This window comes from Pezoporus flaviventris, unplaced genomic scaffold (genome assembly GCF_033815535.1).
Source record: "Pezoporus flaviventris isolate CSIRO_AGI_PZ_B2104156 unplaced genomic scaffold, CSIRO_AGI_Pfla_v1 ptg000012l, whole genome shotgun sequence".
NCBI lineage: Eukaryota > Metazoa > Chordata > Aves > Psittaciformes > Psittacidae > Pezoporus > Pezoporus flaviventris.
The window spans coordinates 1,296,880-1,309,238 of record NW_026892560.1 but is presented as its reverse complement, the minus strand read 5'-3'; the positions used below and the strand labels follow the sequence as shown (position 1 = coordinate 1,309,238).

At 66.6% G+C, this 12,359-nt stretch overlaps 4 protein-coding genes across 7 annotated transcripts; 2 read left to right on the top strand and 2 right to left on the bottom strand.

Moving 5' to 3' along the window:
• Positions 1–5,138: 5,138 nt before the first annotated feature.
• BTBD18 (BTB domain containing 18) lies at positions 5,139–6,308 on the top strand. 2 transcript variants are annotated; one of them, XM_061450905.1, is made up of 2 exons: positions 5,139–5,319; positions 5,454–6,307. In XM_061450905.1, the coding sequence occupies exons 1-2, from the start codon at positions 5,190–5,192 to the stop codon at positions 6,275–6,277; spliced, it is 954 nt and encodes a 317-aa protein (XP_061306889.1). In that variant the 5' UTR covers positions 5,139–5,189; the 3' UTR covers positions 6,278–6,307. The 2 variants fall into 2 exon arrangements, with proteins under 2 accessions (XP_061306889.1, XP_061306890.1); XM_061450906.1 differs by having other exon boundaries at positions 5,182–5,319; positions 5,497–6,308.
• Positions 6,309–6,335: 27 nt separating this feature from the next.
• SELENOH (selenoprotein H) lies at positions 6,336–7,753 on the bottom strand. Its single transcript, XM_061450907.1, has 5 exons — positions 7,598–7,753; positions 7,080–7,226; positions 6,866–7,011; positions 6,671–6,784; positions 6,336–6,599 (listed from the first exon to the last, which is right to left on the bottom strand). The coding sequence occupies exons 2-4, from the start codon at positions 7,223–7,225 to the stop codon at positions 6,684–6,686; spliced, it is 393 nt and encodes a 130-aa protein (XP_061306891.1). The 5' UTR covers position 7,226; positions 7,598–7,753; the 3' UTR covers positions 6,336–6,599; positions 6,671–6,683.
• A 348-nt stretch (positions 7,754–8,101) lies between these two features.
• On the bottom strand, positions 8,102–10,168 carry TMX2 (thioredoxin related transmembrane protein 2). 3 transcript variants are annotated; one of them, XM_061450901.1, is made up of 8 exons: positions 9,976–10,168; positions 9,648–9,708; positions 9,406–9,519; positions 8,975–9,051; positions 8,794–8,900; positions 8,633–8,698; positions 8,416–8,545; positions 8,102–8,306 (listed from the first exon to the last, which is right to left on the bottom strand). In XM_061450901.1, exons 1-8 carry the CDS (start codon positions 10,162–10,164, stop codon positions 8,169–8,171), a joined length of 882 nt encoding a protein of 293 aa, XP_061306885.1. In that variant the 5' UTR covers positions 10,165–10,168; the 3' UTR covers positions 8,102–8,168. The 3 variants fall into 3 exon arrangements, with proteins under 3 accessions (XP_061306885.1, XP_061306887.1, XP_061306888.1); XM_061450903.1 differs by lacking the exon at positions 9,648–9,708 and having other exon boundaries at positions 8,975–9,137; positions 9,976–10,135; XM_061450904.1 differs by lacking the exon at positions 9,648–9,708 and having other exon boundaries at positions 9,976–10,100.
• A 184-nt stretch (positions 10,169–10,352) lies between these two features.
• MED19 (mediator complex subunit 19) lies at positions 10,353–11,892 on the top strand. Its single transcript, XM_061451031.1, has 5 exons — positions 10,353–10,566; positions 10,866–11,122; positions 11,206–11,302; positions 11,384–11,478; positions 11,593–11,892. The coding sequence occupies exons 1-5, from the start codon at positions 10,368–10,370 to the stop codon at positions 11,653–11,655; spliced, it is 711 nt and encodes a 236-aa protein (XP_061307015.1). The 5' UTR covers positions 10,353–10,367; the 3' UTR covers positions 11,656–11,892.
• Positions 11,893–12,359: the final 467 nt, after the last annotated feature.

The following is a 12,359-nucleotide window of genomic DNA, read 5'->3' as shown; positions in this document are numbered from 1 at the left end:
GCGCAGGGCTGCGGACCCACCGGGGGTCACCGCCCGCCGCAGGCTCAGGGAGCCGCTGTGGCCGGAGCTCGTTCTGGGGCATCACCGCGAGCCCCGCACCAGCGCTTGGCCCTTGGAGCTCGTTCCCGGAGGGCTCCGTCCCCGCGCCCCCACCGCTGCGTCCCTCGGGCTCTTTCACCCGAGCCGTGGGCGCGGGACGAGGCGCAGCGGGGGTGCGGGCTCTGACCCGCAGGCCCCGCCGCGGGCAACGCGGCCCGTGCTGGGAGGCCCCTCGCACGGGCCGAGCCTCGTGGTCGACGCCAGGACGGCAGCACGGGGCAGGGCTTGCTCAGCCGCGGGGCTTGGCACTGCGGTCCCGGCGCCTCTCGCAGCAGATGGGGAAGGAGCCACCAGTGCTGCTCAGGGGAGGGATTCGGCCACGGCACCGAGCCCGGGGCAGGGAATTCAAACGTGAGTTTTAACAAATGCACTGGTCCAGGCAGGCAGCTGTGGCTCCAGCACCGGCAGCGCTCTGCGTGGCTGCAGCCTCTGTCCCAGGGCTGCTGCTGCTCCATGCTGCAGGGTCTCAGAGTGGAGGGACTTTCCCTTCCCTGGGACTGGAGGAAGTGCTGAGGAGCCGGCCCCTTCCTGTCCATGCCCCTCACCTGGGAGAAGTCCGGGTCCCAGTCCCCCAGCAGTGGCTGTAGCCCAGGCTGGTGGGATTCAGGCACTGGGGTAATCCTGCGGGCTCCTGATGGCCAAGCTGTCAGTGAGACAAGAGAATAAGAGGTGAGGAAGGTTCTGGGTGGGGACAGGTGATGCTTAGGGTAAACACACATTGCTGGTGAGGTGAGGAGGAGGTGAGGAAAAGGCGACAGCAGCCTGTGAATGGCTGAAGAAAGTGATCCAGGGCCTGCTACCCGTGGCAAAAACCCACAAGAAGTGGGACCCATGCACATGAAGGGCACACTCAAGGAGGTGATGGGGGCCTGGGACCCCAAAATCCTCCCTGATCTGTAAACCAGCTTGTTCAGGCTGAAGGCTGCAGAGGACAGAGAGAGCCAGCCTCTGCTCCTTAAGGGAGGACTTCTCCATCCCACTGCAGGGAACCAATTCATCCCTGTGGCCCCCCATTCTCACGGTCACCCAAAAGTTAGGCCCCTCTCGGCCCTGTGCCTTTATTGAGAACTGCTCCCGGAGCACGCAACCCTCAGCTTCCCTCCCCTGCTCTTCACCCACATGAGGAGGAAGGTGGGTGCATCCCCTGAGCCCTGTGGACAAGGAGGGAGAAGAGTCCTGGCCTGGCAGTCCCAGGGGTTTGTGACCCCTCCAAAGGGACAGCTCTCCCTCAGGGAAGCAGCAGCAGTGATACCCTGTCCCTCCCTGTCCCTGCACCCCACCACTAGCTGCCCTGGCACGACCCCTGCCAGGGTGGTTGGACATCAGCTCCCACAAACCTGGGGCCAACGCAGCTGAAACCAGCATAGAGCAGTGCTGGTGTGGGGAAACCACCATGGAGCGGCCCCACATCAGCTCACAAAGAATTTCTTTAACGTACTTAAAGGCTAAACACTGTGTGAGAATACGCCTCTGCAGGCTCCAAGCTGGAGCTGGAGGCCAGGCCTCTTTGAAGCTGGGCATGTGCCTCCTGTACCCAGAGCTGCAGGATGGTGCTGGACAGGGTCCATCAGCTCCAGCTCCTGGTTCAGCCCTGCCCCAGTAGCCCCCAGAGCACCCAGCAAGGTATGCTTACCTGTGCATACCTTCGAAACAGGCTGAGCCCTGACCCTCTGTGTCTACTCCCCCAGCAGCGGGTCCAGCTCGTTTGGATCTGAGTCCCGTGGCGGAGCGTCCGTCCCACGATGTCCTGGGAAGAGGAGGAGATGTGGGACTGGTATGGGAAAAATGTGCCCTCTCTTACAGGAATTATGTGTCACAACAGCTCGCACATCCCCCTTCTCCCTGCAGTGCTGCTGTACCCAGCTGTGGCATCCATGGGACACGGCTGCCACCAGAGCAGAGCCACGGGGGCAGAGCCACTGGGACACAGCAAGACTGTTTACAGGAGAGCTCGGTGCTCTCTGGTGAAGAGGGGAGGAGGGAGGGGAGCCTGCAGCCTCAGGCCCATCACAGGGGTGGCTGCATTGTTCTAAATCAGGATAACGAGGCACTTCCGCAGCCCCTTTCCTATGGGAATCCCAACAGGTTGTTGTCTTCCCCCTGTACGAGTGGAAGTGCGGCACCGGGGGATGGAACAACTCATGTCAGACAGCAGTGGGGAGGGAGGAGGGGAGCCTGGAGCAGGCACAGGGCAGTAAAGCAAGTCCACAGCCTGCCCTGAGCTCCTCCTGGAGCAGCTCCACATCTCCTGCCTCCATCTGCCCTCAGAGCCTTTCCCAGCCATGGGCTCCTGCCTCCATCCTTCCCTTCTGTGGCAGCAAAGCACAAGGTACCTCCCAAGAATGGGAAGAGAGGCAGCTCCTGCCCTGCAATGTAGCAACAAAAGCAAAAGGGGACATTGCTGGGAGACCATCACAGCTGCGAGACCCAAGGTAATTTCCTTTCTCACAGAAATCAACTCAGGATCCGTGGACTTGGCTCGGGAGGCACAGGGAAGATGTGACTTGTCCTGTGGGGAGGCCTCTTGCTACCAACTGCAGAGGCAGCCTGGAAAACCAGCACACCTCCAGCCTGAGATCTCTTCCCCTCCCCAGGGAATCCCACCAGGGGATAAACCCTGCCTGACATTCCCGGTCACTGAGTCACCCATGGCTCTGCCCAGCCACCAGCCAAGGACAAAGGACTGCCTGAGCCTCGGGTCACCAGCTCCGAGCACCTGGGGGTAGACAGAAAGAATCAGCATTACACAGCAGCAAGAGCCACAGGCACCTCAAATCCTCAGCCTCAGCCCTCAAATCCTGGCTGCAAACACCGGCCCTGGTGTGTAAAGAGAGGGTCAGTGGGACAAAAGGTGACTCTCTCCCAGGACACACTGGGCTGCCATGGGTGGATTCAGGCTGCAGGGCCACCTCTGGAGGACTTTGGGATCCACAGAGGACCCATGAGGCAGAGGAGTATCCGCCATGTTCCACCTGACAAGCACTTCCCATAGGCTGGGAGGTGGCATGGTGAGGGTGCCTCTGCCCTTTCAGGGACCTGTTTTGCACTGGGTGAGTGTAACCAGTGCCTCTGGAGCAGAGGCCTCACCCCTCCTGTCATCTGCCTGCTCGAGAGCCCACAGGGCCTCCAGACCCCTGTGATCCAAGGGGGTGCCTGGCAGCAACCGGCGCTCTGCTCCTCCTGCAGATAGGAACTGCCGCTGGCCCTGAGCATGTCCAAGGACAGGGACAGACCTGGGTCACTCACCATTTTATCACCCCTGCCTCTGGGGTGGCCACGGGAGAGGAAAGAGGATACAAAGGGGAGAAAGAGTTCAGCCGTGCTTTGGCATCCTCCGTGGGGTGGACAAGCAAATGCGGCTCCTTCCTCCACAGCTGGAGCGAGGTGAGCACCTTGGCCTCTGCTGCCAGGCCTCCTGCCAACCGGTGCTCAGCCCTTTGCAGCAGGCTGGCAGGCACCGGGCACCTCAGCCTGGGCTGGAGGGAACGGCTGTTCCTCCCAGCTTCACTTCTGGTCCCCGCTCAAGATATTAACTCCCTGTTCCCTCCCCTGCTGTGGCTGAGGCACCACGCAAAGTGTTTCGCAGCAGTGGGGGAGCCCGGATGCTCACCATGTCCTAGAGCCAGTTGTGACTCTTCTGTGGGCTTGAGGAGGTCTCTGCAGCTGAAGCTTCCCAGGGATGGGACCACAGGGATGGGACCGCAGGGTGCTTTTTCAGTGTCTGATCCATCTGCTCCTGAGGAGCTCGAGCTCTCCAAGTGGCAGTTTGTAATTCCAGAACATGGAGGGGCTGGGGGAGGAAACAGCTCCTTTTCTTCTATTTTTATGAGCATATGATAGCACTTTGATACCAAATTACTGATTTTGCTGTACCCCTTGGTATTTACAGCTGGGCTCCAAGCCACCAGAGGTCAGCAGAAAGGCTGCCACTAACTTCAGCAGCTGCTGGCCCAGACCCATCATCGGGCTCGCTTCTTTCTCAGTTTGCATCCATTCTGCGCACAACAAAACAAGAGGAAAACAAAAAAAAGCACCCAAAAAAGCACCCTCAGACGTCAAATGGGAGAAAACACATCTGGGACACGCGGAAACCTCAGGGGCTGAGACCGTGTTTGAGCACTTCGTAGGGTCATGATCCACGGTGCCACTGCACACTCCTGTCCTGCTGCAGCCCCCGAGGCCTCCGCTCGCGCTGGTTGTTTGCAGGAACCGCCGACAGCCGCAGGCAATGGGACTGCTGGAATCGCTGTCCCTGGGCATGCAGTGACTGACGCAGAGGGTTCCACAGTGGACGCGCTGTACCACGACAGAACGCTCCCAAGCCAGGCGGGCAGCACGGCCCGCACGCGGGCCGGGCAGGGCCGCGGAGCCGCCGCTTCACACCCGCGGTCAAACACCACCGCACGGCCCCGAGCCCGGGAGCCCCGCGCTGCGCTGACGGTGCCCGGAGCAGCGGAGCTCTGCCCCGCACCACGGCTCGGCCGCCCCGTGCTCCCCGCGCACCCGGCCCGCGGCTGCCTTTAGCGAAGTCCCCGGGGGAGGTCCCGGCCGCAGGCTCCGAACCGGGCAGGCCCCACGCCCGCACCGCCATGGCGGGGCCCCGCCTTGCTCAGCCCTTCCCGCCTGAGCCCCTCCGCGCCGCCATTGGCCAGCAGGGCGCGACGGGCGGGCGGGGTGAGCCAATGGCGGCGGCTGTTGCTGGGCGAGGCTGCGGGCGCGAGGCACGTGGGTGCTGTGAGGAGGCGGAGGAGGGGTCGCGGCCGCGTCCGCCCGGTTTTGGTCCCGGTCCGGCCCGGCCCCGGTCGTAGCGGCAGTTCCCACCCCCGCGGGCAGGTACGCGGCGGGAGGCGCCCTCCCGGCGCGAGCTGGGGGTTTCCTGGGTCCTGCGGCGGCGCCTCAGGCCGGAGCCTGGTTCCGGGCTCCAAACCCTCCCGGCCTGACCCCAAACTGGGCGCGTCCGGCGCCCTCTGGCGGCCGAGGGGGGCACTGCGCGGGGTGCACCGGGTCCCGCGCCCCGCTCCCGCACCCCGCTGCAGGTCCCAGCAGGGGAGGTGGGTGCTGATCCCTGTGCCCATCCCCGCAGGGCACCCATGGGCTCTCCGTCAGCTGCCCCGAGGCTGCTCTACCGCAGCACCCGCCTGCTCCGCACGGCCTTCCAGCAGCTCCACCAGCAGCAGCAGCGCGCCGATGTCTTCTGTGACGTAGTCCTGCAGGCTGAAGGTGAGCGGACAGCGCGGCCCATGGAGGCACCGTGGTCATTGGGGTACTGCCGGCAGGGTCCTGGGAACCCCCCCAGGAGGATCAGGGAGAGCAGGGTGGGCTGCAAGGCAGTGACAGCCGCTGTTCCTTCACAGGCGAGGCAGTGGTGGCCCATTGCTGCGTCCTCTCCGTCTGCAGCCCCTTCTTCATGGAGCAGCTGGGCCGGGAGCTGCCTCCCCGGGGCGGCAGGGTGGTGCTGGAGCTGGGGGGGCTGAAGATCAGGGTGCTGCGCAAGCTGGTGCGCTTCCTCTACACCGCCGAGCTGGACGCCACATGGGAGGAGGTGCAAGAGGTGTTGGCGGCCGCACGCCGCCTCCAGGTCACCGAGCTCGAGTCGCTGCAGCTCCAGGGGGGACGCCTGGTGAGGCCGGGACCCCAGCGGCAGCTCAACCGCTCCTGCCTGCGCTCCACCCGGCACTGCTCCCTGCCGGTGGCAGGCAGTAGCGCTGCGCCCGGTGGTACAGATAATCCCCATGGGAGCACCTGTGTCTCCCCACAAGAGAGTGCTGGTACACCCCCCCTGCACTCTCCAGAGCCCATGCACCGCAGCCCCGTGCAGCGGGTGAAGCTGCGGAAGGTGAAGAGTGGGGGGTGCTGGGAGGTGGTGCAGGAGAGGCAGCCCCCCAGCACCATGGCCACGGGCGATGGGGGGGTGATGGACCCCCAGCCCACCCTGGGTGCGGGTGCAGTGGGGCAGGTGGACAGGCGCTGCACACAGGCAGCCTGGAAGAAGCAGTGCCAGGGGTGCGCTGCACCCCAGCAGGGCTGCAGGCTAGTGCCACCGGAGGACCCCATGGGTGACCCTGAGGAGGAAGAGGTGGATGTGGGGATGCTGGAGCTGTGCCTGCCCCCAGGCACTGTCTGCATCTGGCCCTGCCCCTCGTCCGAGTCTGATGAGGAGGTGGATGTTCTCACCTAGGGAGGACAGCTGCTGCCCTCACCCCTGGCCTTGTGGTACTGAAATAAAGCATCAGAGCTGGCAGAGCAGCTGTGGGGCTTTATTGGGGAATGAGAAGGGGAAAAGAGGGATGCAGGAAGACAAAGCGGGATACAGGGGGAAAAAGAGGGACGCAGGGGAGAAAAGGGGGTAGGCAGGGGGATGCGGGGGAAGCCGGGGGGTCCAGCAGTGGCTGCTCACGGCAGAGCTGCAGCATCGGAGACAGGACTGGGGCTGGCAGTTGCCCCCCACTTGGTCTCGCCTCTTCATGGACGCTCTGCCGCGGGTACTGGTCCCAGCTTGGCTGCGGGGAGAGGGAGCTGCGTGTGATCCTCGTTGCCATCCCTGTGCTGTCCTGTCCCTGTGGTCACTCACCCAGCCGCCATCTTTATGCTAAGCTGCTTTTCAGGGCTTCCACCACGTCCTCCGGTTGGGGGAACTTCAGCTTGCGGGGAGGCCCCTTCCCAATGCCACTCCACAGCTCCACGGCTGGGGAAACGAGGGGACAGGTCAGGGGTGCCGGGACCGCCCCCCCCGCCCCGCGGCAGCCCTCCTGTTCCCGGCACTCACTGCTGCCGTCCTCCTTCACCAGGGACACCTCGAAGCTGTTTCTCCGCGGCTGCCGGGGGTTGATGTCCACGGCGAGGTGTGCCACGGCCCCGCGCAGGGCCGCGCTTACCGCCGCCGCGTTGCGCCCGAACACACGTCAGCTCTTGCTGGGGGGGGACACGGGGGTCAGAACCCGGGAGGGCACCCATGTACCCTCCCCCGCGGCCCGGCTCACCAGTGCTCGATGACGACGCGGGGACCGGTGCCCCCCGGGCTGCCCTCGCCCTGGCCGCGCCCCCGCTTTCGCGGGGCATCCGCTTGCTCCGGTGCCTCGGCCACCGCCGGCTGCTGGGCCCCGCGCTTCCTCCCGCGGGGAGCCATCCTAGGGAAAGCGCGGCGCCATGTGGCCGGGCAACCGGGGGTACCCGGGGTCCCGAGGAGCCTTCCACGGGAGGTGCGGGAGGTGGGGGGGAGCAGGGACCTACCACTGGGGTAGAGGGGGATCCCCACCGGGACCCTGACACGGGACGCAGAGAGGGGATCCCCGGTAACCCGCCCCTGTGTGAGGGTGAGAAGGGGGGGGCCCAAGGACCCCACTTTGGGGGAGCGGGAGGGAAGGAGGGCCCCGGGGCTGCCGCCGCGAGAACGGGGTAGGTGTGGGCGGGAGAGGACCCGGGACCGGGGGGGAGCGGGAAAAAGTCCCGTGGGCAGAAGGGGGGTCCCGGGTCCCGCAGCGGCCCCGCCGCCTCCTACCTGCCGCGCCGCGCTGACCACGTGCCGGGACCGCGGGCACCACGCCGGCCTGCGCCACTCGGCCGAGCCCCCTCGGGGGGGGGGGGGTAGCGGGAAGGGGCGGTCGGGGCCGAACGGCGCCCCGCGGGTCTGGGAATCGGGAAATGGGAACCGGGCCTCGGACCACCCCCCCCCCGCTCACGTCCCGCAGGAGCCGCTCGCTCTTACCGAAACCTCGGTGCCCAACCTCCCACCCCCCGCGCAGGCTCAGTGGTTCCGTCCGCGCTCCCGCCGCTCCCCCTCCTGCGGTGCAGCCTGCGCCGCAAGCGCCGACCAATCAGAGCGCGACGTGCTAGCGGCGGCCCCCGCCCCCGCGGCAAGCCCCGCCCCCCCCGGCACAGACACGGGCACCGGGACGAACCGTTTATTGTCAGCGATGAGATGCGCGTTCCCCGTCAGGGTCTGTCCCGCGGCCCCGCTGCTGGGCCCTGCTCGCCCCGGGCCCACCCGGGAGCTCCCTGCAGGCCCAACGCCGGGGCTGGTGCCACCAGGGTGACATGAGGAGGCGATGGGTGACAGCACAGTGCAGCCTCTACTTGTCTTTTTTGGCCTCACCATCGGGGTGCCCGGTGGGTGCCTGCCCCCCGGGGGGCTCCTCCTCCCGCGGCTTCGCCTGCTTCTTGGCCTTCTGGTAGAGCTCATTGAGGTTGAACTCCCGGATCACATTCTCCTGTGGCCGAGAGGCAGCGCTGGCACCCCCAGGACCTCCCTGCCCCCCTCAAGGGTGGCCAAGCCCCATCCTGTCCCAGAGGTGAGAGCCTGAGGCACATCCCACCCACCTCAGAGAAGGTCCAGGACACGGCCCGGCCCTTCTTGTCTATCTGAGGCCGGCGCATGGTCTCTGTCCCGCCCTGGAAGAGGATGAGGGTGGGCAGCTGCTTGGTGAGGGGCGAGGTGCTGACCTTGTACCTGTGGCAGGGAGAGGCCAACAGTGACCCTCAGGCAGGTGGGGGGCTCCCAGGGACTCTGCCCCAGCACTTGCCCTGCCACCCATACCTGGTGCTGACGTCCGTGTACCGGCCGACATCCACCTTCCCAAAGTGCAGCCCCGAGCAGTTGTACCTAGGGAGGATTGGGACACGCGGCTGTGAGTGCCCTGTGAGTGTCACAAGAGCCCTGGCCCCACCACTCGTTGGGGCCACACAGGCACCACGCACTTAAGAGAGAGGTCGGCAAAGATGGGGGCGAATGACTGGCACTCGCTGGACCAGTTGGCAAAGAACTCGACGATCCAGGTCACCCGCTTGTCCCGGTCCAGCTCCTCCTACCACAGGGACACAGTACTCAGTGTGGAAGGGGCAGGCAGAGCCCCCTGCACCATGGGGAGGGGATACTCACATCTATGGTCTTGTCACTGAAATACTTGATGTACTCGGGGCCCATGTAGAGCGGGGGCTTGCAGGTCATCAGGAACACTGCAACGACAGAGCCCTGAGCCCCCCGCAGTGCCTGGAAGGGCCAGGCAGGGTTTGGGATGAGGTTCCTCCCTCCCCAGAGCAGCCTGGGGAGCCAAGGCAGAGCAAGCTGTGGGTCAGGTACTTCCCTTCCCTATCAAGGTGCTTCCTGAGGCCCCCCTTGTCCACGGGGCTCCTGACACCTGCAGCCTTCCCCTACATTGAAAGGCACAAGCCAGACCCGCAGCAAGAGCTCGCTCCAGCCCTTCCAGCAGGGTGGTGTGGAGGACAAGCAGGAACAGTGGGTGCTGAGGACCTGGGGGCACCACTGCTGCCCCCATACTATGGACACCCCCCCCCCCCAGCAGGTCTCACCGATGCAGAGTGTGAGGTAGAGCAGACCCATCCGGATGTCGAGGCGGAAGAAGAGGATGGCATTTGCTACCTTGCTGAACATGAAAATGTTCCCAATGTGCTGCTCCACCGTGACTGGGAAAGGGAGAGAGGAACAGACGATGGGGCCAGATCCCACCAGGAGCTGGGGAGTTTGGGAGTGGGGACCAGATGTGGTCCTCCGGAACCCAACCAGCCTCCCCCCCGCACAGGCCCCGGCTCACTGGAGCGTCGGTTCTTCATCATGACGATGGCGCTGAGGAACATGAGGATCTCCACCTCGCGCTGGGACGGGAGAGACGCCGTGAGCGGGAGGCGCCCTTGGGCCTCTGCAGCCGCAGAGCCCGGGAGTGGCCGCCCGCAGCCGCAGCGGAGAAGCTCCTGCCCCGCAGGGCACAGAGACGAGGCCCCGCAGCGCTGCCCGCTCCCTGCCTCTCCCGGAGCCGGGGGTGCCCCTGCACCGACGGGCACCGCTCCCCCCCCCAGCGAGCGCCGGGGCATCCCTATGGGGCTGCTCGCCCCCCGCCAGCGGGCCGGGCCGCGCCGCCTCACCCAGTCGAAGTCGCAGGGGTTCCCATCCTCGCGCTGTGAGGGCAGCCCGCGGCAGAGCGGCGGCACCTTGCGCACGAGCAGGAAGGCGGCGGCGAGCAGCGCGGACAGCGGGTAGTACGGGCGGGCGAGCCAGCGGCACAGCGCGGGCACGGCCGACAGCAGCGCCAGCACCGGCGCCAGCACCGCCATCTTGCCCGGCGCCACGGCCAATGGCGAGCCGCGCCGCCGCGCTAGCCGGACGCCGGCATGCCAATGAGGAAGGAAGAGAGGAGAGACCAATCAAAGGGCTCGGACTGAGTGTCTCTTAGCAACCGGGGCGGTGGGCGGGGCCTGAGCGGCGCTCGGCCAATCGCGGGGAGGCGGAGCGGCCCCGCGCGGGGCACGCCGGGAACATGGAGAACTTCTCGGCGCTGTTCGGCGGGGCCGAGCCGCCGCCCGCTGCCGCCGCCGCCGCCGCGCTGGGCTTCGGGCCGGCCAAAGCGCCTGGCGCCGGGGCCGCGCCGCCCCCCGCTGCCGCTGCGCCGCCGCCGGGCGAGGACGCGGCCCGCAAGGCCGCCGCCGGCCCCTTCTACCTGCTGCGGGAGCTGCCAGGTGCGGGGCGGGACCGCGGGCCGGGGGCGGGCGCCGCGCTGGGCCAATCGGCGGGGCGGGACGAGGGTGCGGCGGTGACTGGCTGAGCGACGGGCCAATGAGGGACAGGGTGGTGGACGAGGAGGTGCAAACGGACCAATCGCCGTGAAGGGGGCGGGGCCAAGCGGTTCTGCCCGGGTGGGGAAGTGGGGCCTTGCGGGGCCGCGGTCCCGGGGCCGGGGGGGGGGAGCGGGGCCGGGCCGGGCCGGGGGGGGGCGGGGGCAGCACCTTCCCCATCCCCTTCTGCGGCGCCGGCGCAGGCACGACGGAGCTGACGGGCAGCACGAACCTGATCACGCACTACAACCTGGAGCACGCCTACAACAAGTTCTGCGGCAAGAAGGTGAAAGAGAAGCTCAGCAACTTCCTGCCCGACCTGCCCGGCATGATCGACCTGCCCGGCTCGCACGACAACAGCAGCCTCCGCTCCCTCATCGAGAAGCCCCCGATCTGCGGCAGCTCCTTTACCCCCCTCACCAGCACCATGCTCACGGGGTTCCGCCTCCACGCCGGCCCGGTGAGCACGGGGCCCGGAGCCGGGGGCGGCCGCTGGGGCCGGAGGGGCCCGGCCTGGCCTAACCCGCCCCGTCTGTCCCGCAGCTGCCCGAGCAGTGCCGGCTCATGCACATCCAGCCACCCAAGAAGAAGAACAAGCACAAGCACAAGCAAAGCCGCACGCAGGATCCCGTTCCCCCAGGTACGGGGCTGCGGGCACAGCCACCCCTTCCCCATTGCGTCAGCCCGGGGGCACCCGCTCACCCCCATCTTGTTTCTCCAGAAACCCCCTCAGACTCCGACCACAAGAAGAAGAAGAAGAAAAAAGAGGAGGACCCTGAGCGGAAGAGGAAGAAGAAAGAGAAGAAGAAAAAGAAGGTGGGGGGGGGAAGCTGGGGCAGGGTCCCCCTGTGGCCGTCGCAGGGGCCGTTCCCTGGGGCACTGCTGTGGAGTGGGAGGCCTCACCGGACCCTGTCTGTCCTTCCTCTGCAGAACCGGCACAGCCCGGAGCACCCGAGCGTGGGCAGCTCCCAGGCCAGCGGAAGCTTGCGGTGAGGCCACGGAGCCCTGGCCGCCAGGAAGGGCCCCAGCTGAGCTGGGAGGACTCATCCCTCCCGCAGCGCTCGGGGCGGCCTGACCCCCCTGGCAGAGAGGACAGCCCCAGCCTGCGGGACCAGGGGACACGGACTCTGCTGGTGCCGGGGCTGCGGCCTCGGCCTTTTATACCCAAAGAACCCAGGGCATCGGGGCCTCTCTTTTTTAGTCACCTTTTAATTAAAGTGTCTGCTCTGAGGGGCTGGTGGCCGTGGCTGCTGCAACCCTCGGCTGTCAGTGCGGGGCGAGGAGCCGAGACCGAGGAGCCCAGGGGCCACACGGGATCGGCACTGCCCCAGCACAAGGATCCTGGCTGAGCCCCTGCTCCAGCTCTGAGCCCGTATCCTGCTGAAGCAGGGGCAAGGGGGGCTCCTACGTTGGCTTTGGTGGCCGCTCTGCACCAAGGGGCTCTGTGCCCGCTGCCCCTTGCTGCCCAGGGCAGGAGTGACCCCGTGTGGAAGCAGCCACTGGTGGAGCAGCCGATGCTGCTGCCGTGGGCAGTGGGAGCTCCAGCAGCAGCCACACAGCGATGCCAAGGTTCTCCTGTCCTCTCCCCGACGCCCTGTGCAGGACCCTGAACCTCACCTGCTCCTGTGACACCTTCCCCAAAGCCGCCCCCCTCGCGCTGGGAACACTCACCTTCGGGGGGGGGGGGGGGGGGGGGG